Raw genomic sequence first — 20,351 nt, forward strand, 5'->3', positions numbered from 1 at the left:
TTGTGAAGCTGTTCTACTTTGGTTGGTTTCTATAGAATACACGATGTTTTATTTTTGGGTTCCTAGCGAATCAACATAAAAGACTCCAAAACCTTTTCCCAATCATTCACTATGGAGTATTTTATTATGTGTTTTGGAAGCATAATCAACTGCTTCTTCAATAGCACTAGCCCATCCTTCCATACCTGGTTCCTTTGCTGAGAATATCAACTTGAATCCAAACTTATGACAAGCATCTGCAGTAGTTTTACCAATACAAGCACTTATAGTTTTATAAGCAACTCGTTCACTCCAAATACCAACTGCAGAAGGTGAACCCAAAGCCACAATAGAACAGGACTCTGCAAGTTTCTGCTGTTCCCAAGTCCATTCACAAGGAACTGTAGTATAAATATTCCATCTTACTACTCGGCAACCTCGTTCTCTCAATATCTGTTCCATCGATGGAGAAGCCAAAGCAGAAGTAGGATAATACACTTTGGTATTCTGTTTCAATATGGGCAACTGCTCAGCAAGTGACTTTCCTGTTGCTATAGTTGGAATAAATAGATCGTTGTTATTCTCAACCAAATGATATAAACGATGAGCAGTACTCTTTCCTACAGCAGCTAACAATGGTAAGGTTGGTTTTCCACTCAGTCTTATTCGAAACTAAAGATTGATGAAATACTAAAAATAAGAAACTCAACATACTTCCAGGCTTCTATCAACATATCTGCTGCTTCAGGTGATGTTATAACCAACCAATTGTGATGGTTGTCTTTCAATTTGGCAATAGACTGAACCAGATGGTCAAACTCCTCAGTCTTTTCCTGTTTGACACAAGGAATAGATACAAAACTTTTCTCCAAACGATGGCATCAATACACAAGGCATACAATGACAGTCACACTCACTTGATATTTTTACTTTTCAAAAGATTAGCAAGCTTTTCATCCTTTCTAGGTTCTCTAGTAAGTACTACCAAAGGTCGTTTTGGAATATTTACTGAAAATAATGATAACCTTTTACAAGTTCTTCTATGAAAGAATAACTTTTTCTTTCCTATAGCAAAAGCAACAAATGCCATCTTCTTCTATTTGGAATGGCCATATAAATGTTCGGTGGAATGAATTTCTTGTGATTTGTGATTCCTTTCGATGAGATGTAACGACTGAATTTCTTCTAAAAACTGTTCATATTCTTCTTTTGGCATATGATATGGACTATATGTTTCACTTGGAAATTCTCCGTTACGTACTTCATCACGATAGTTTTCCAACGCCTCTTGAATAGCTTCTCCTACTTGAGCATATTTCTTACAAAACTTGGGAGTTACTTTAGCATGATGTGGATGTTGTAACATTCCACACATATCGTGATATACTAAAACTTGTCCAGAAGTGTATTTTCCGGCTCCAATGCCAATCGTTGGAATATTTAAAAGCTCCGTAATATGTTTAGCAACCACTTCAGGTACACACTCTAATACAATAGCAAAAGCACCTGCTTCTTCTAAAGCAATGGCATCTTTCAATATATCTTTTGCTTCTTTACTATTCCTTCCAAAGGAACGAAAACCACCAATAGCACTCACACTTGCCGGAGTCAATCCAACATGTCCCATCACAGCAATTCCTCCTTGAACAATACGATGCACAGTTTCTGCTACTTTCTTACCTCCTTCCAACTTCACAGCATCTACAGATCCTTCCTTGACCAATCTATAAGCACTCGACATGGCTTGGTCTGAAGAAATTTCATAACTTCCAAAAGGCAAATCTCCAACGATAAGTGGACGCTTACAACCATTAACGACAGCACGACAATGATGAATCATATCGGTCAAAGTCACCTAAAGCTGTATTTGTTAAATATTTGGAATCATTGAGACTCCTATGCTCTACCTTTTGTGTCGTATCGTGACCCAGAACTACCATCGCAACCGAATCACCAACCAACACTACATCTATTTCTGCAAGATCTGCATGTACAGCTGAAGGATAATCATATGCAGTTATCATAACAATCTTTCTCCCTTCCTTCTTCCATTTCCTCAAGTCTTGAAGGTTCACTCTTCGAGGTGGTTCTGGAGCTTTTGGTACCACCTTGAAGTTCCTTTGAGTACCCATTCCTATTGTGTTATAGTTGACAAGTCCAGATAAAGCTGGCCAAAGTCTTTGTAGGCTTGATAAGTCACTAAAAGCTGATCTTCTTTGGAATAGACCAATAAAAGCCATTTTATTCCCAAACAAATAATAATAATACTAATGATCCATAGAGGAATCTTATCACCCTTTGGTAGTACAATATTCTCCTCCATACTACTGAATACTACAACTAGACTTTTTATCACCACCAGAAGATGACTTGGGTGAACGACTACCCTTTGCTTTAGGTGAAGTACGATGAATATTTCGAGATGGACTTGTCCTATTCGTTGTAGCATGAGATTGTTGTTTTCTTTGCTCTTCTTCTTGAAGTTTCTTGGCTAGCTGATAATCAGTATCTTCAACATGTGGAGATGATACATGCAAAGAAGATGGCTGTTTTTCTTGAGCTTGTAATTGTGCAGCTAATTGTTCATCTAAACTTGCAGTTCCAGCTGTTGTAGGTAAAGAACCTGAAGTTTTAGCTTCATGTTGGATGGACTGAAAATCTGCAGTTACAAATTCTGAATCTCCATAGATAGAACAAACCTTCTCCCAAATAACATCCTTCTCTTCTGCAAAACCGATATCCGATATGAGCAAATATAGATTGCCCATATGCTTAGTCACCGTAGAGAAATGATTATTTCTGAAAAATACACACAACTCATTCTCCTCAACCAATTTGTGCAACTCTTCTAAACCATAAATGGTGAGTTGATTGCTGGTTTCTGTAAGGAATTCTCTTATTATGGTTGCTTTGGTTCTTGGACTAGGTTGTGTTATCGACAAGTTTGTAAGTTCGCTTTCCATTTGTTCTTGTGAAGTGACTTCCTTATTAGAGATATTCTCCATTTCAGATGACTGTTCTCGTTCCTCAGAATTCTCCTTGTTGGTATCTTCTATTTCCATATGAACAGATAAGTTTCCTTGTTCTGTTGAATCATCTACATGTGTTTGAGTTACTTGCTCTGTACCCATAGGATTCTCTCTTTCTATACTTTCTAACAAAGATTCATTGAGAGGCTCTTTCAAAGTGTCTTGAGTTTTTTCTTGTTGTTGTTGAACACTTGAATGTACTTGTGTGAGTGATTCTCCATCTGAATGGGTTTCCAAAGAAGATTCTCTAGTTGAAGGTTTCAGTTCATCACTTGCGACCAGAAAATCAACCAATTGATTATAAGACAAGTTATCTATGGTGGAGACCAACACGTCGTTCTTTGGGTCAATTATCCAACCATGTAATAAACGCACTCGAAAGGCATCAAAAGCGGATAACTCGACAGTATATTCAAAAGACTCACAACTATGAAATCGTACATTGACGTCTATTCCTGTTCTCAACCTTGGGATGACGCCTACCACGTCCAATACTATTTGTTCCAAGTTTGCATCTTGTCCAACGTTAGTTTGAAAAAGATAGTCTGTCAACAATTCTGCCAACTGTTGATATGCTATATAAGAAATATCGGCGTGGATGTCTATACTACCTCTCAACAACAAACAATTGACTGAGACAAGTTTTAGTTTCAAACCCTTCAAGAACAACGACTATTACCTATTGCTAACAAGGGACAAGGACCGTTTTGGTTTTGTAAACAAATAGCCGTATTTCTATCTTTATATTTGACTCTCTTCACACGATAAAAGTCTTCCACTTGTGTCGACATCCTCTTCCAAAAATGACAATCCTTATTTGTAATTGCGATAAAGTGTCGAACGCAAAAACTCAAAAGATACAAAAAACAAGGCCGAAGAACATATCTTGTAAGAAACACGTGGTCCAGCACCTCGCCATAAACTCCTCCATCCTTCTTCTCTTAATAGACTATGAACAGTGCCTAACCAAAAACGATAGGAAGATATACCAACATCACCAGAGTGCGTCATAATTCGAGTTTTCATAACATCCAACGGAGTTGTTAGAAACGATGCAACACCTCCAGCCAATGCCCCGCGAAAGAAGTTGTCACGCACTCTCATTTGTCTTTTTTCTGAAAATAAAAGTTTTGCATTTTCATAAGTTAAGAATAAAAGAATGGCATAGGGAACATCGCGACTGACTTGAGCAAGATATCCACGATAGAAACCTTTCAAACCCTATATTATCATTAACTTTTGAATAATCCAAATGTCATACAACATACTTGAGTTTGATAGATACGTCTTATTGCTTTGCCGGTTGAAAGATCTAATCCTGTTTGTAGTCTTTGTTTTATAGTTTCAGGAGGTACTCTTATGAAACCTGCAACCAAATCACCTATAGCAGCAGATAACGCAATTCCCACGTTTTTTGGTAACAAGTGTGTCTTTTCTAAGAATAAATATTTGCAACTCTCATAAGTACTTATATAAAGTGACTAAGCAATCAGTTCAAAACCCAAAAAAAAAGACTAAGCAAGCATATATATATATATATATAAAGAGTATTACCTGAGCAGGTATGGAGCCTAACCAAGCAGCGGGTAAACCACGAAACAGTGCAATTGGCTTTTCTTTCTTCAAAGCGTCCACTAAAATATCCACAAAGCGAACTTTAAATCCTAAATTTCTTGAGCTTTGAGCTCTCGTTTTGCAAGTATCGACAGGTTGTAGAATGGCTTTTGTGATCATGGTTGCCAAAGCAGAAGACAGAAAATTCTCCGAAACTATGACAATATATTGAGTAACTATGCATCACGTATAAGTGTTTGGTTTTTGTACCTTTGAAAAATGGCATAGTGGTATTTGGTTTGCTGGTTTGAGTTGCTTTCGATAGAGTTGCCATGTGAGGGTCGACTGCATTGACAGTTTTCAAATGGATCGATATCCAAAATGAAAGAAGGTATAGACTTGAGAATCCATCTGCTCTATTAACAGGAGACTTATCATAATATTATGGCTATGTTAGGATGCTTTTGAATGATATTGTTCCTGGTCCTTGTAAACTGAATTGTGATTGTTGAGTGACTATCTATTTATTTACCAATAATGATTCTCCGTCGTCTTATTTGATTGCCAAGAAAAGAGAGAGAGATGGGCAAAATGAAGCGCAAGTTTGCTCAAGTTCGACGTAAACTCAACCCAAAAGACCAAAGACTGAAAATCAAACTATGGAGTAAGCAAGATGCTGCTCCCATCGTTCATCAAACAAAAGACGAAGAAAAACTTCGAAATCTGCCTGTTCCTACAAACCTGTTTTTCTCATACAACCTTTCACTCGGTCCACCTTTTCATATTTTGATGGACACCAACTTTATCAACTTTAGTGTTGTCAACAAACTGGATATATTAAAGGCTATGATGGATTGTTTGTATGCGCCTTGTGTGGCTTGTATAACCGACTGCGTGATGGCCGAACTTGAAAAACTGGGTACCAAATATCGACTTGCTTTAAAAGTAGCAAGAGACAAAAGGTTTCTTCGTTTGAAATGTACACACAAGGTTTGTCAGTTTTTGAGAACCATCCTTTGAGTTGAATAGAATTCCTTAGGGAACGTACGCTGATGACTGTTTGATAGAGAGAGTACAACAGAACCGAGTGTATATTGTGGGAACTTGTGATAAAGACTTGAAAAGAAGAATTAGAAAAGTACCGGGTGTGCCTATCATGTATATTAAGCAACATCGTTATACGATTGAAAGGCTACCTGATGCCATTTTGGCACCCAAAGTGTAAACTCTTCATACTACTAGAAAAATATTTTTGATAAGTGGAAAAATACAAAAGTGCATTCCAGTTCTGATAGAAAATTCTCACTACTTTTTATATTCCTAGTCTCGATACATCTCAAGTTTTGTACAAACAGCCTTTAGTCAAAAAAGAAAGGCGCATCCAGAACACTTTGAATATCTAAAGTTCCTCTTTCTGGAGGTGGACGAAAGTCTACTTGAGGATAACGACTTCGAAAGTATTCATAAAGCTGCCATAATAAATTATTCGAGTGAAGCCCAACAAAAGTTTCTCGTAGAATCCGATTCATACGATCGACATCAGCAGCACTTGTCCAAAAGGAATCATGAACAGCTGCAAAATACATTCCTTCCTTCACACAAGCTGAAGCAGTCATCAACATATGACTGGAATCTAACGAATGAATATAATTGGGAGGAAAAGCCGTCATTTGTTTCCTCTTTTCTATAGGAAGACTTTCATCGTATAATTGCATAGAAACTATTTGCATGGCTGTCTTCACATCTAATCTGACTTTGCTCCTATAAGGTTGATAAATGGGAAGTCCTAGAGGAGTAATCCAACTAACAGCTTGTTTGGTATGAGCTATCTTTTGTGCACATTCTGAAAGCCATTCCATGGTCCTATCAGCAACTTCAAACAAGTTTCCAATACTTTCCAAAGTACGACTTGCAAGATAAGAACTAACTTTGAATATCCATTCCTTCTCTATCAACTTTGCTTCTCTAAGACGGTTCTCAATTTGCAAGCGAGCTCCTATAAGAGTTACTCCATATACGGAAGTCATCACTGTTTGCTTCACAACTTTTCTTGATAAGCATTTTAATGCCAATTTAGCTTCTTCCAATCCTCTTTCTGCATCCTTCTCTACCATCACACGTACGCGATCACATACAGCAGAATACACATCTTGTGGCTTATCACAAGGTAATAGATTTACCTTGAATGCACCTTCACAATCTCTTGCCAATGCAGCATAATGTTGCAATCCATTACAAGAACCGTCCATTTGAATAGGAACTGAGGAACAGTAATGGGACATCGAATTGCCTTGACTTGCTGCATTTGCAAATTCTACACAAGCAGCCAGAAATTGAAATGGATCTTCTCGAGTACTCCACCATTCCAAGTTGTTCGGATCAAGTGGGTCTTGGGCAACTTGAATGATTTCAAGAGAATGATTCTCCGTCCAACGTACTCTATCTTCAAAAGTTGCCTTGTCTTGTCCAGCCAAATTGGCTATGTGAACCTTTAACCAATATACACCTCTTTCCCCTAAAGGCTTTCCAGGTGATGCAAACATAAGCAAACCACGATGTAAATCGGAAGACATATGATGCAAAGTAGAAGGAATGGGATAGGCACGACCTCGAAAATCCATATTATGTGGTAAATAAAAAACATCGTATTTAGCAAACTAAAGGGTTGAATCAATATCAAATCAACTGAAAAAGAATATTTTATAATAACTTACCTCTCTTGCTTCCTGAAGAATGATTTCCGTTTGACATGTCAACGCGTGTCTCTCAGCCACCGCCTTCTTCGCTTCTCTTATTTCACCACGTATTTGTGTCATTTCGTTCCGAGGAAGCAAACGAAAGTCATTAAAGTTGATCTTTGGAACATCAATTCTCTCTCTATTCACTAAACCGGCTATACCACCTCCTCTTCTCCAAAGTTCTTCTGCAACTTCAAGTATCTTAGTATTCACTTTCCAAGGAGTTGCTCCCAAAGCATTGAGTCCTTCATACACTTTCGATAAATTGGCTGTTCTCAAAGCATTCCATTGACTTCTATGCGAATGCTCACATCGCATCAAATCAGAACGAATTCTTAAATAACCACCTGTTTTGGGACCCGTCCATGGTTTAGGAACTACTACCATAGGCCTCAATCTTGGTAGAGGATTCAAAAAAGGGTTGGAAAGATCTCGAGAAAGTATATCATAAACAATATCTCTGCATCCAACCAAACCTTGTAGCTTATTTCCATTACCTCTTACAGTCTTGTGCCAAAATGCAGAAACAAACTGAGAATCTGAGGAAGCCTTTGTACGAACCAAAACTTGTTGGGTGGGAGCATTCTTCAATAACATGTCAACTAAATAACTACCTACTCGAAGAGTAGTTAACTTATCCCAAAATGCCGCATTTCCAGTCAATCGATACGCAAATAAATTGATATAAGGACGATGACCATTCTTATCATTCTCATTTCTTTTCAATAACTTTTTCAGTTGATGCAATCGAATTCTAAAAGAGTTGGAACTTTCCTTTGATTCTGAAGACTCTGTCAACGTCGTATTCGTATTATCGACTTGTTTGTTTTCCATAGTTTCTTGATGCACTTGTTCATATTGTAACTTCTTTCTTAGTCTTTCTAGTTCTTCTGCGTTACATTGAGTTTGAACTGCCTTTCCTACTTCAAGACACAGACTTAAATACGGGTAACCCTCTTTTCTAGGAACAGTCAAACGAAGTGTTTCTTGGATCGTTATAAGGGCAAGTTTGGCAGGTTCCAATCTCAGTAAGTGAGATTCATCTTTGGTCAATGATATTTTGACCTTCAAACGTTGTTGTTCTCTCTTGATGGCAAAAGCTAAAGGACTTAACCAACTCAAAATAAGTCTCTGAGCTGGGCTTAACCAACCAATATCTCCACGTTTCACAGCTGTTTCTAACAAATTTCTAAATCGATCTAATGACTCTTGAAGGCAAGCAAATTCCAATCTTAATTCTTCTGCATACTTTGGATCCTCTACTTGCCTCTTTCTAACACGAACGACTGCTCCAGAAGGTCTCGTTCGAACAGAAAAAGATGACGAATCATTCAGTTGGTATTCACGAAACAACGAAAGTTGAAATAAATCCGAAAGTGCAGCTTCCGGTTGGTTCCCACTTTCAACAGTATGATTCCACTGTTCTTCGAATATCTCATACGGATTCTCCAAGGCCTCATTAACTATGGTAGCGTTTGCCAAGTAGTTTTCAGTCGAATAGTACTTTGATTGCAAATAAGGGAGTTCTAAGTCTGCATCTGGACCATATAAATGGTCTTCCTCTTCTTCCTCTTCTTCTTCAAACATATCGTCGTGAAGAACTTCCCGAAGACTACTTTGTTCTGACACTGTTCCTACGTGAAACTTTTGTAAAACCGGCTTTCCGGTAGAATAATTACGAGAGTTATATATTCCATCGTTTGAAGAAGAAATTGAGAAAATCAGAAATCGCCCAGTGGCGCTCTTTTCTTTCAAGTGCGGTGCCTTTTGCCTTTTAGTTAATTGAGTCCCGTTCTTTCTAGAAGGGAAGGCCAACGACGAAGCGTTGACGGATGACCAACTGTCTTCCACATCTCTGACAAGTTTAGAGTCTTCACCTACTTTAAGCTCAGTTGGTTCTCCTATCACTTCCTTCTCTGACAGAGTTGTAACCCATGAGTGTGAGGTGGCTACACGCGTTTGCTGAAAACAACGACTTATAATACTACTACTAGTAGCCTTAATATTATCTATTTTATAAAAGCTACAAGTTTCCTTCCATAAGCATACTCGCATTGGATATTCTTATTAAACCAACGACGACATACTTACATCGTTCCTCATTGGAAACAACGTCGAATCCTTTATGGAGATCCATGTGAGTTTGCTTTTTTATTTTCAAGCAAGTAAACTCAAACGTTCCTCAAAACTTTCCAATTCCTTCAACCACTTGCAATCAGGACTAACTCTTTTCAGTTGTCTTCTATATGCGTCCATTTGTTCTTTAGTTTTACTCAAGTGACAACTGGTTACTAGGCAGTTTACAAGTGCAGGTGGATAGTTGGGATTCTTAGCTACCAACTCTTGCAAAATATTATCTGCCTCTTGATATTTACCTTCACCTATATATGCTGTGGCTAATCCGTTCAATAACATATCAGAAGAGCCATGACGTTCAGAGAGTTCTGCAAATATATATTCTGCCTCACGATAAGAACCTTCTGCTAGATAGACCCAAGCAGTTGTGAGATGAGTTAACACTGCGTCACCTTCAAGTTGATTGAGTCGTTCTGTTAATATTTTGGCCAAATCTAGTCGGTTCATTCTCAATAAAATCTCCACTTCCAACGCCGCAGTTTCTAAAGTGGGTTGACGCTGCAACAACTCAAGTGCTTGTTCATAGCGACCTTCGTGAACAAGAATATTTGCAGTTACTATCTGATTTCCTCCACTAAGGTTACTTTCTATCAAGTCGTTTACTTGTTCCAAGATGTTGGGACGTTCCGAGGCATCTTTCAAGTATATAGCGTACCACTTTAATACCTTTGAATCGTCTTTGTTGTCTTCTTCCAAACTTTGAATAGCCTATGAGCCATCTTATTATAACGCTGCCAAAACAAATATACCAAAAACAACGTTACCTCATCATAGTTTCCTTGTGCTATTTCAATTCTTGCCAACAAAGCTTGCTTCTCTTGAGCTAGTTCAGGACCGGGTTGGACTTGAAGAGCTTCTTCTTTTGCTCTCTCAAAGTTGTGTAAGTAGAAAAACGTGCGCGTCTCAAATAAGTCGTCTATCTTTTCTCCTATCATTTCCGTTGAAGAGATTGAATAAAACTTTCCAATTCTTGTTGTGCCGTCTCATCGACAACCAAAATGCCTTTCTGAGAATCACTCCATAAATGTACTCCAAGTTCCTTTGCAAAGTTACAAGTTTTCTCAAAGCATGTCATATTATCAAAGTGGTCCAATAGTAAAGCATGTTTGGTCGTAACTCGAAAGCGTTGAGCTTCCCATAACCGTATCTGATCTATAATGGTTATAGGAAGTTTTCCTTTCATATTCGGATGCATATGATTCTGTAAATAAGATATCATTTGTTGTGCAGTTATTCCATTATTAAGTGCTGTTCGAATGCTATCTCTGGTAATAACACCAACTGCCATATTGGGTAAGCGGTATAGGAATTGAATGAATAAGGAAAGCAACGAAATCTGAAAAGTACAATTGGTATATACATAAACACGAAAATTGGTCTGCACAATCATTCGACAGTCGTTGTCCACATTTGACCAGTCTTCCAATAAAAGGTAGTTGTTTTTGTCTCCCAACCAACATATCGAACGAGTCAATGTAACTCCAAGTGGAGTGACATAAAAGTAAGAGTCTTTCTCTAATGACGATGAAATATGTAAATAGATCAACCCTAAATCAGCCAAATAAGGAATATAAATTTGTTGCGTTTTAGATAACGTTTTCCAATGATAAGCAACTCCTGAAGCACAGAAACTCAATTCAAATAGAAACTCAACCATTTCTTCGTTCATAACTCTTTTTTGTAACTTTGTTCCTATCTTTAGATTCGTTTCATTGGAGAATAAAATATTCTCAAGAATAAACCAGACTTGCTCCCTTGTATCCTTTAATAGAAACTGAAATCCGACCGTAGTTATTCGAAAACCATCTTCAACTTGTTCTATCAAACCACTTTCCACTAAGGCTTCTATGATTCTCACGGAAGGTTCACTTTCCAAGGGTTCCAAACCCACAAGAAACTGCAGTATTTTGTTCCAACAGTGTCGTGAATACTGACTCAGAAAAGTCACATCATATGACAATTGCTGCTGACTTGTAGTATTATGATCCCCAATATCTGTTTCTTCTTTCCTAACAAAGGGAGAAACTACGTTACGTAATATCAAATCTTGTAAACTCTTTTGAAACTTGGGATTCATCTGAAACTGAACAGAGTTGGAGCCTTGCTTTCTATAAAGTATTCTTAAGTCTACCAAGTGATTCACAATAGTTTGAATTTGTGACTGTGACTGTTTTTGGAACCACTTCAATAGAGTACTGGCGTCAATTTCTTGTATAAATAATAAGCGTGTTAAAATGGCCTTTTGCAACGAGGAAAGTATTTCAAATATACAACTCGTAGCATAAGGACTTTTATAAAGTGTCTCTACTTCATCAGCCCACTCAGAGTCCATAAGATATTCTAATAAGCTTCCTCTGTTGGTTGCTTTCATCACAACAAGAATGCCCAGCGATTCTTCTGTTTCTTTTCAATGTTCTTTGAAAATTGTGTGATTGTGTTATTCTTTTATGAATGTCGGAAAAATTCTCCATGCAATGCTCTCACTGCTGCATCCGCATGAGTATCTTCCACAATAAAAGAAATATTAAATTTAGATGCTCCTTGAGATATCATTTCCACATCAATATTCTCTTTCCACAAAACTTGCATAGCACGTGCCAAAATCTCAGTAGAACGAGAAACATTCGAAACCAATGAAATGATTGCCTTTTCTCCTGAAAACTGAACCGAAGCAATTTTACTCAACTCTACTTCCAACTCCTCCTTATCTCTTGTATCGAAAGCTTTGGGATCCAAAGTTAAAGAAACCGAAACCTCGGATGTCGCAATCACATCGATGGAAACACGCCGTTCTCCAAACACCTTAAATAGTTCAGCCAAAAAACCATGTGCACCTAACATTCTGGTGGACTCAATGTCTACTAGATGACATTTTCGTTTCAAAGATATTGCAGTTACTGGATTCTCTGAAGGATGTTCTCTTCTACTCTTAATAACAGTTCCTGGATGCTCAGGATTGTAAGAATTCTTTACTCGAATCGGAATGTTGTGTCTCATAGCTGGTTGCATAGCAATAGGATGAAGCACCTTGGCTCCAAAATAGGCCATTTCAAAAGCTTCTTGAAATGTCACAAATGGCACAGGAATGGCATCCGACACAATTCGAGGATCAGTAGAAAGAATACCATCCACATCTTTCCACACTTGAACTTCACTACAACCTAAAGCTGCTCCTAAAGCTGCTGCAGTCAAATCACTACCACCTCGTCCCAAAGTGGTGATATTCCCTTGTTTGTCTTTAGCAATGAAACCAGTCACTACAGCTAACGTATGTTGTTGTACCAAGCGCTCAAAACAGTCTCTGATTCGTGAAAAACTCTCTTCTAAAAGGTCCGCATTCGTAAAATGGGAATTAGTAACAAAGCCTAGATCGAATGCATCAAAAGGCTCCGTTGGAAGTCCTTCAGATTGTCTCAAATATGCAGCAAATATGCGAACAGAAAGACGTTCACCAAAAGAAACCAAATAATCTTTAGTTCTAGGCGATAACTCTTTGATAAATTTGATACCTAATAGGAGTTGATCAAGTGTAGTCAACAAAGGATCCACTAGGTCTTCCTTCGATAAATGCAACTCTTCACAAGCCTGATAAGCTCTTTTTCGAATAGAAGATATATCTACAATTCCTTCCTTCAACGCTAATTCTCCAGCTTGAAGCAGCTCGTTAGTAGTCGTGCCCATGGCTGATAAGACAACTACGGGATACCTTTGAGTTTTCTCCAGTTGCATTCGAACAAGTTTGCCCACTTCCTTTAATCTTCCTGCATCAGCTAATGAACTTCCACCAAACTTGCACACAACTCGATCCAATTTCTGATAAGAAGGTTGCTTTGGTTCTGAAGAGAAGACTTCTCGAAGAGGAGATTGAGTATTCGATTTAGGTGTTACCGAACAAGCCCAGCGTCGGAAATGAGTTTTGGGAACTTGAAGAAAAGATTGTTTTGGAACCATCTTTAACTTGTGTGTTTTGACCTCAAATGGATGATGAGTTGTTAAGAAACCATATGTTGACATCTTCTGGCGGCCAACAATCTATCTATCTATCTTACTCCCAACAACAATCGTATAATGAGTTGACTTCTCTATCTCAACAAAAAACAAATATAGATAACATACATATATATATATATATATTTTTATATGAAAATCAACTTTATTGTGATCCAAAAATATCCACTTCTATAGTCTTCTACCACGTTTACCACCCTTTCTTCTGGTTCCATCGGTTGGAATGGGTGTCACATCTTCAATACGGCCAATCTTCAAACCAGAACGAGCCAAAGCTCTCATCGCAGACTGAGCACCAGGTCCTGGTGTTTTACTCAACTTGCCTCCGGTTGCTCGTACTTTAATGTGAAGTGCAGTAATACCTACTTCTTTGCATCTTTCCGCGACCTTTTGTGCAGCAGTCATCGCAGCATATGGGGAAGACTCATCTCGATCTGCTTTTACTTCCATTCCTCCCGTTCTACGTACAATGGTCTCACGACCAGAAAGATCTGTTACGTGAATGAACGTATCGTTGAAAGAAGCATAAATGTGAGCAACACCAAATAGGTGCTCACCTTCGCGAAGTGCCGGACCAAGTTTCACTTCTTCTGCAGCTTCTTGTGTACGCTTTTTAGGTGCCTAACAACATTTTCGTTCGATTACTAGGAAACAAATATCAACTTTACTAACCATTTTCGTTCAATACGACGTCGAGCAAAAACAATGCTGCGTTCGATCCACACCCCCAAACAACGATGTTCAATGTACAAGGAAAATCTTGCATGACGATGTCTTCATAAGAGCCTTGTTCTCCTGAAACACTTTCACGGGAACATTAAACAGAAAAATCAAGAAAACTCTCTTATCTGAACTTTTTCAGAGAAGAATAATATGCATGGTATTTTAAAAGGGCAATGAAACAAATGAACTAGAGACGATGTCATTAAAAAGTCAATTCGTAAATATTTATAAAATCATTGCATAAAGTTGCAAAAATTTTTCTCTTAATGACATGCCGCCGTAGCTTAGTTGGTAGAGCGTCGCACTAGTAATGCGGAGGTCATGAGTTCGAGTCTCATCGGTGGCTGATACTTTTTTGAAACAATTGCTTGTGAAGAAAAAAATAGGGATGGCGGTTTTCAAAGTTTTGTGGTATAGCAAAAGGCTATGAGTTTGAGTTGGTTGCGCTCTATTTTTGTTTCACCTTTACTTGAAAGTTTGAACTATTTTGCTACTCAAGAGCATTTTACTTTTGCTGGTGACACATCCATACTACTTCTGAAACAAACCCAGTCTCGCAAACATGCGTTTGTAGTAGAAGTAGATTTGAAAGCGCATACACTATGGATATCAGACGGGTCTTTTACTGTTAGCTCGGTCATAACGGAGGAGGCTGCACGACACTTGGAACAGGATTCGGAGTATGTCAGTGTGGCACAACTTCGTTTGGGTGAGATTATTTTACGCAAGTTTGACTTGGTGCTTGAGCATTTAAAGAACAACTGGAAACCTAAAATAGTTATTCATCAGTTTTATTACAAAGGGGAAATATTTGCTCCATTGGAAAATAGTTTGGACTTGGAACGCGATCCTACAGTTGGTCATCTGATAGAAACGTTTTCCAAAGTCATGTTAGAAGTGGGTAACTACAAAAGAGAAGCAGTGTTTCTTTTGTCTGGTTTATGGAAACAGGCATTCGAGTCGTCTAGAAGATGGAGACGGTTTGCTACTTGCAATGATATTTTAAAACTGGGCAAATTCGTGGAGGAAACGGCCTTTCACCAAGTTGAAAACGGAGTGGAAAACAGTATACCGTCATTCTCACCATGTTATGATGGAAAACCAGTTTCGTCCACAACGATAAAACAAGAATGCTATGAACTGAACAAGGATGATGATGAATGGGTGACAATGATGGCAACAGCTCAACCCAATTCTCAGTCATTCTTTTCTCCAGAGTCTCCACCACCATCATCCTTTGAAATTCAAGAAACCAATGAAAATGACGACACTCAAAGAGTTCAATCTGCAAACGAATCATGGACCCACGATGGTATCGACCAATTAGAGGAATATGAACATCTCGCAAACATTTCGACCAACTTGAGCCATTTTCCCGATGGTAAAGAATATCTTACACAACGTTTACAAGAACGTCAACTTTCACAACCATTTTCTGCTTTTCGTTCAGAGGTAGATATCTCACCTGTGGACGATATCTTGTCGAAACAACATCATTCTCAAAACCTAGAGATAGTAAAGGTATTTTCTATGCATATCCATGACTCGACTGATCCAAACCAAAGCGAGTTCAAAGAACAGAAAAAGATTTCTTCGATAGAAGAGTTGCTTGAAGAAAGGGAAAAGTGGCTTCGTTGTTCTTCTATCTACTCATTATTGAATCCTAAAAAGAGAAAAACCATTGCATAGTTCATAGTCTTCTATGAGTTTTATTCACATATATCATTTGAAATGGATATTATCTTTCATAAATGCTTCTAAACTGGCAATACATTCTTGACTCCAACCAGCGACTGGATTTCTCAGTAACTGTTGGAAATACTCGGGGAACGTAGCAATCAGTTTGTACAATGATAACTCAAGAGTATCCTTTATAGCGGAAGCACTTTTGTATTCTTCAGAAGACCAACGTCGGACCAGGCTAACTCTTAAATAAGAAGATAATGCCATGTGACATTGCAACATACTAGAAATAAGAACTGGTAATGAAACTTGTGCTTGGCCATACTTGTCGTGATCTCGACTTTCCGCTGTTATAAAGGCTATGGCTTGAATAGCCCATCTAATCTTTCGTTGTGCACCAAAGAGAGGCAACTCTAGCGAAGATTTTTTCGTATCCTTCTTGGCAACTTTGCTATCTTGACTTGTTTGGTATGTTGATATGGGCACTTTCTTAACTTCATTTACGCGCTTCCTTACCACAGAGCCCATACCAAAACTGCGAAGTTCTTCCAATTTCTGACGATCCGAAGTTGCTTCATTTACCTGTTTCCCACTATCGGGAATATCTGTTTTCAAAACATCATTCAATTCTTTCGTTAAACTATCCATACATTCTATGCAACTCATACAAACGATTTTCCATGTTTCCCCAGTAACATCCAAAAACAAGGCATGACAACGTTTCGAAAACCGAAGAGCTACTTGATACAAATCCAAAAATGCCAACCAGTTCACAATGGGTTGCCTTTTGCTAATTAATCCTTGGATTAGCCATTCATTGGTGCCTACAATATGACGAAGATGTTGAGGAGGCTCAAAGTCGATTCTTTGGGATGCAAATACTTTGAACATTTCTAATCCTATGAAACAATGGAAAAATAGTATCGATACAAGAATAACGATAGCAACCAAACTTGTTCCATCCGAAATGAAAACCAAATTCTTACACATGAACTGTCGATAGAAAGCATACACTAAAAGGATAAAGACAAAATAACCAACGGACTTGAAAGTTGTAGACAGAGCTGGATAAAAACGTTCTTTACAACGACGCACCCAAGGCAATAGACAATGAGGAAAATATATAAGAAATCTTTCATATTGAACTTGGAAGCTGTAGATCAGTCCAAAGAGTATTCCTATAAACCCTAAACGCAAAAGATTGTCTCCTACAATGATTTGACCTTTTTTAGAAAATACAACAGTGCTGAAAGCAGGAACGAGAAGAAATCCTGCAAAGGAACATGCGATAGCATGAATCCAACAAGCAGAACATTTTATGCCTCGGAAAAATCTTAAACGCAAGTTTCCACGTGCCGTAACTGGAGATAATACCAAGCAATCTGAATAAGACAACGCCAAAAATCCTGCAAGGCAAACAAGACAACCAAGTCCTTGCGTAGTATAAACTGTACTCGAGGCAAAAGGCTCTCCATCTTGAAGGGTTGAAAGTGGCAAGCCCAACACCGACGGCAACCACAGTTGAGTAAGGAAACAGTACAATCCAAACGATAGTAACTCCAAAGAGACTGCCCTTACGAGTGCTCTTCCATAAACCAATTCTTCTGTAATTGGACTTATATGAGCTGCAAGTGTTGCCTCAACTTGACTGGTTTCAGCTACCGACATGCATCAACCAAACAACGAACCACTAAAATTTGTCATCAACTTGGTTTACTGAATTGGAATGCTTTTGCTTTATTATTCTTACAAAATACTTTTAAGATTCGAACTAATAGAAATGAATACTTTTTCTATTTTGAAACCGAATGTCATCGAATTTCTAAGGAAATATTTTTGGCGGGAACTTTCTGCATTGATATTGGAGTTATTCGTCATTATCTCTCTTCGTGGATAATGAACCAACTTTATCAGGAAAACAACCAAAACCAAGTAAAAGATATTGTGGCTGAAGAAGTTTCACTCTTGTTTTTCAAGTTTCTAGAAACATTTGAAGATGAAAATATAGGAGAAGAGACCCATTCATTTGTATATTACAGACAGCTAGAGGAACTACGTCAAAATGAAAGGACTACTTTATACATCGACTATATGCATATCATTCAGTTTGACGAGACTCTTGCTAATGCAATCGAATCCAATTATTACAGGTAAAACTTACAAAATATCCTCGAAAAACTACTGATTTGATCAACTAAGATTCGAACCTTATCTACGTTCAAGTGCTACCGAGTTTGGTAAAAAACACTTTGCAGAGTATATGAAGACAGAACAGGGTCAAACAAAACAACTTTGGGTTTCTATCTACAACTTTCCTCAAGTTCACAAGCTTCGGGACTTGAGAAGTAACAAAGTAGGTTCGCTGATGGCAATCAGTGGAACTGTTACAAGAACTTCGGATGTACGCCCAGAGCTTTTAAAAGGCTGTTTCGTATGCAAGAATTGTGGACATCAATCAGAAAATATTGAACAACAGTTTCGATACACGGAACCTCCTATCTGTACAGCTTGTAACAGCAAACATAATTGGACTTTAGATGTGACCAAGTCTCTGTTTGTAGATTGGCAGCGCATCCGCTTACAAGAAAATTCCAATGAAATTCCTGCTGGTTCCATGCCACGTACAATAGATGTGATTATACGAAATGATGATGTCGAAGTTGCCAAAGCAGGTGATAGATGTATATTTGTTGGCAGCTTGATTGTTATTCCAGAGCCTACCAGTTTGGCCGCAGCTGGAGAAAGGATTGAATTGACAGGGCCTAAAGACTTCCGAACGGAAGGTGTTACCGGTGCAAAGGAATTTGGTTCTCGAGAACTCAACTATCGAATATCTTTCTTAGCCTGTTATGTTTGTCATTTAGAATTGTATTCAAAACCTAGAAGTCTTCATCGCACTTCTGAGATAGAAGATGATGCCGAGCTTGTTATGGAATCCTTTTCAGCTGAGGAGCGACAAGAAATCTTTTCGATGCGTTCAACTCCCAATTTATATCAAGCATTGGTAGATTCTGTTGCACCCACAATATATGGACACGACGAAATCAAAAGAGGAATCTTACTGATGCTCTTTGGTGGAGTTCATAAAGTTACTGATGAAGGAATGAACTTACGAGGTGACATCAACATTTGTATCGTTGGAGATCCAAGTTGTGCGAAAAGCCAGTTTTTGAAATACGTTTGTAACTTTTTGCCTAGAAGCGTTTACACATCAGGAAAGGCTTCTTCAGCTGCTGGCCTGACTGCCTCTGTTGTGAAAGATGCAGAGACAAATGAGTTTTGTATGGAAGCTGGAGCTCTCATGTTGGCAGACAATGGCATTTGTTGCATTGATGAATTTGATAAGATGGACTTGAAAGACCAAGTGGCCATTCATGAGGCAATGGAACAACAAGTAAGTAGCCTTGCTTGCTCTAGAGCAAAACTCATATATCTAAATTACCTTTGTAGACAATATCCATTGCAAAAGCAGGTATTCAGGCAACCTTGAATGCGCGAACTGCAATCCTAGCTGCTGCCAATCCTGTTGGAGGAAGATACGATCGATCGAAAACTTTAAAGCAAAATCTGGCCATGAGTGCTCCAATTATGTCACGTTTTGATTTATTCTTTGTGATTCTTGACGAATGTGAAGAAGTTTCTGACTATCATATCGCAGAATATATTCTAAAAATTCATCAGCACACTCAAACTACTACTACAACTCCATTTTCGCAGGTACTTACAATATTTTCATTTTTATATATACATATATGCAAATAATCCTATTAGGAACAACTTAAACGGTATATCAAATACGCAAGAACTTTACATCCTAAATTAACAGAAGAAGCCAACCAATTGCTCGTTCATTACTATCAGAGAATACGACAAAGTGATTCACAAGGTGGCAAGACTTCCTACAGAATAACTGTACGACAGTTAGAAAGCATGATTCGACTATCCGAGGCATTGGCTCGTTTACATTTAGATGATCAAGTGCATCCTAAATATGTGAGAGAGGCGGCAAGGCTTCTTAAAAATAGCATTATTCACATAGAATGTGAGGATATTTCTTTAGAAGATGAGAATGTACTTTCATCGACTACTCCTAACACACAAATACCATACGAGTCAGTGGCCAATAGAGAGAACAGGGAGCCTAATAATCTATCTTCCGAACAGTCAAATAGTGCCAATGAAAAGAAAGATAAATTACGAATCAGTTTTCAAGAGTTTCAGATATTGACGAATCGAATAGCTCTATTTCTAAGAAGAAAAGAGGCAGAGGGAATTGCTGCTGTTCCTCAACGTGAAATTGTAGATTATCTATTGGAAGTAGAAGATGAAGAATCCGAAATTCAAACGGAACAAGCATTATTAGAGCAAGCAAAGAAAATGAAACTCGTAGTCAATCGCTTGGTAAAGAAGGAACGAATTTTGATTGACATATCACAAAACGATGATGAGACAACTTCTAAAGAAGAACGACTTTTAGCTCTTCACCCTAATTTTGTGTTGG

At 38.1% G+C, this 20,351-nt stretch overlaps 12 protein-coding genes and 1 non-coding gene across 13 annotated transcripts; 4 read left to right on the forward strand and 9 right to left on the reverse strand.

The window, feature by feature from the left end:
* Positions 1-2: 2 nt before the first annotated feature.
* Positions 3-917, reverse strand: Gasu_13390 (uroporphyrinogen-III synthase). Its single transcript, XM_005707838.1, has 3 exons — positions 897-917; positions 694-840; positions 3-640 (listed from the first exon to the last, which is right to left on the reverse strand). Exons 2-3 carry the CDS (start codon positions 711-713, stop codon positions 103-105), a joined length of 558 nt encoding a protein of 185 aa, XP_005707895.1. The 5' UTR covers positions 714-840; positions 897-917; the 3' UTR covers positions 3-102.
* Positions 918-922: 5 nt separating this feature from the next.
* Gasu_13400 (3-methyl-2-oxobutanoate hydroxymethyltransferase) lies at positions 923-2,127 on the reverse strand. Its single transcript, XM_005707839.1, has 2 exons — positions 1,887-2,127; positions 923-1,834 (listed from the first exon to the last, which is right to left on the reverse strand). The coding sequence occupies exons 1-2, from the start codon at positions 2,109-2,111 to the stop codon at positions 1,076-1,078; spliced, it is 984 nt and encodes a 327-aa protein (XP_005707896.1). The 5' UTR covers positions 2,112-2,127; the 3' UTR covers positions 923-1,075.
* Positions 2,128-2,142: 15 nt separating this feature from the next.
* Gasu_13410 (uncharacterized protein) lies at positions 2,143-3,637 on the reverse strand. The gene is made up of 2 exons (XM_005707840.1): positions 3,504-3,637; positions 2,143-3,435 (listed from the first exon to the last, which is right to left on the reverse strand). The coding sequence occupies exons 1-2, from the start codon at positions 3,521-3,523 to the stop codon at positions 2,304-2,306; spliced, it is 1,152 nt and encodes a 383-aa protein (XP_005707897.1). The 5' UTR covers positions 3,524-3,637; the 3' UTR covers positions 2,143-2,303.
* Positions 3,638-3,692: 55 nt separating this feature from the next.
* Gasu_13420 (mitochondrial carrier (BOU / S-adenosylmethionine carrier)) lies at positions 3,693-4,967 on the reverse strand. Its single transcript, XM_005707841.1, has 4 exons — positions 4,833-4,967; positions 4,563-4,777; positions 4,277-4,489; positions 3,693-4,229 (listed from the first exon to the last, which is right to left on the reverse strand). The coding sequence occupies exons 1-4, from the start codon at positions 4,894-4,896 to the stop codon at positions 3,822-3,824; spliced, it is 900 nt and encodes a 299-aa protein (XP_005707898.1). The 5' UTR covers positions 4,897-4,967; the 3' UTR covers positions 3,693-3,821.
* Positions 4,968-5,057: 90 nt separating this feature from the next.
* Gasu_13430 (uncharacterized protein) lies at positions 5,058-5,818 on the forward strand. Its single transcript, XM_005707842.1, has 2 exons — positions 5,058-5,552; positions 5,602-5,818. Exons 1-2 carry the CDS (start codon positions 5,145-5,147, stop codon positions 5,785-5,787), a joined length of 594 nt encoding a protein of 197 aa, XP_005707899.1. The 5' UTR covers positions 5,058-5,144; the 3' UTR covers positions 5,788-5,818.
* Positions 5,819-5,832: 14 nt separating this feature from the next.
* Positions 5,833-9,387, reverse strand: Gasu_13440 (DNA-directed RNA polymerase, mitochondrial). Its single transcript, XM_005707843.1, has 2 exons — positions 7,277-9,387; positions 5,833-7,219 (listed from the first exon to the last, which is right to left on the reverse strand). Exons 1-2 carry the CDS (start codon positions 9,353-9,355, stop codon positions 5,921-5,923), a joined length of 3,378 nt encoding a protein of 1,125 aa, XP_005707900.1. The 5' UTR covers positions 9,356-9,387; the 3' UTR covers positions 5,833-5,920.
* A 20-nt stretch (positions 9,388-9,407) lies between these two features.
* Positions 9,408-11,847, reverse strand: Gasu_13450 (transcription initiation factor TFIIH subunit H4). The gene is made up of 3 exons (XM_005707844.1): positions 10,490-11,847; positions 10,201-10,418; positions 9,408-10,144 (listed from the first exon to the last, which is right to left on the reverse strand). The coding sequence occupies exons 1-3, from the start codon at positions 11,805-11,807 to the stop codon at positions 9,458-9,460; spliced, it is 2,223 nt and encodes a 740-aa protein (XP_005707901.1). The 5' UTR covers positions 11,808-11,847; the 3' UTR covers positions 9,408-9,457.
* Positions 11,848-11,852: 5 nt separating this feature from the next.
* Gasu_13460 (aspartate kinase) lies at positions 11,853-13,537 on the reverse strand. The gene has a single exon (XM_005707845.1). It carries the CDS (start codon positions 13,448-13,450, stop codon positions 11,882-11,884), a length of 1,569 nt encoding a protein of 522 aa, XP_005707902.1. The 5' UTR covers positions 13,451-13,537; the 3' UTR covers positions 11,853-11,881.
* Positions 13,538-13,573: 36 nt separating this feature from the next.
* Gasu_13470 (40S ribosomal protein S14e) lies at positions 13,574-14,207 on the reverse strand. The gene is made up of 2 exons (XM_005707846.1): positions 14,117-14,207; positions 13,574-14,065 (listed from the first exon to the last, which is right to left on the reverse strand). The coding sequence occupies exons 1-2, from the start codon at positions 14,117-14,119 to the stop codon at positions 13,616-13,618; spliced, it is 453 nt and encodes a 150-aa protein (XP_005707903.1). The 5' UTR covers positions 14,120-14,207; the 3' UTR covers positions 13,574-13,615.
* A 233-nt stretch (positions 14,208-14,440) lies between these two features.
* Gasu_nc0012 lies at positions 14,441-14,513 on the forward strand. The gene has a single exon. It is a non-coding gene; the product is annotated as a tRNA-Thr (tRNA).
* On the forward strand, positions 14,478-15,800 carry Gasu_13480 (uncharacterized protein). Its single transcript, XM_005707847.1, has 2 exons — positions 14,478-15,688; positions 15,744-15,800. Exons 1-2 carry the CDS (start codon positions 14,594-14,596, stop codon positions 15,765-15,767), a joined length of 1,119 nt encoding a protein of 372 aa, XP_005707904.1. The 5' UTR covers positions 14,478-14,593; the 3' UTR covers positions 15,768-15,800.
* A 32-nt stretch (positions 15,801-15,832) lies between these two features.
* Positions 15,833-17,577, reverse strand: Gasu_13490 (uncharacterized protein). Its single transcript, XM_005707848.1, has one exon. The coding sequence runs from the start codon at positions 17,516-17,518 to the stop codon at positions 15,890-15,892; it is 1,629 nt and encodes a 542-aa protein (XP_005707905.1). The 5' UTR covers positions 17,519-17,577; the 3' UTR covers positions 15,833-15,889.
* A 70-nt stretch (positions 17,578-17,647) lies between these two features.
* Gasu_13500 (minichromosome maintenance family (MCM)) lies at positions 17,648-20,348 on the forward strand. The gene is made up of 5 exons (XM_005707849.1): positions 17,648-18,000; positions 18,050-19,244; positions 19,301-19,567; positions 19,622-20,251; positions 20,313-20,348. Exons 1-5 carry the CDS (start codon positions 17,747-17,749, stop codon positions 20,325-20,327), a joined length of 2,361 nt encoding a protein of 786 aa, XP_005707906.1. The 5' UTR covers positions 17,648-17,746; the 3' UTR covers positions 20,328-20,348.
* Positions 20,349-20,351: the final 3 nt, after the last annotated feature.

The sequence above is a fragment of the Galdieria sulphuraria genome, assembly GCF_000341285.1.
Source record: "Galdieria sulphuraria unplaced genomic scaffold scaf_8, whole genome shotgun sequence".
Lineage (NCBI taxonomy): Eukaryota > Rhodophyta > Bangiophyceae > Galdieriales > Galdieriaceae > Galdieria > Galdieria sulphuraria.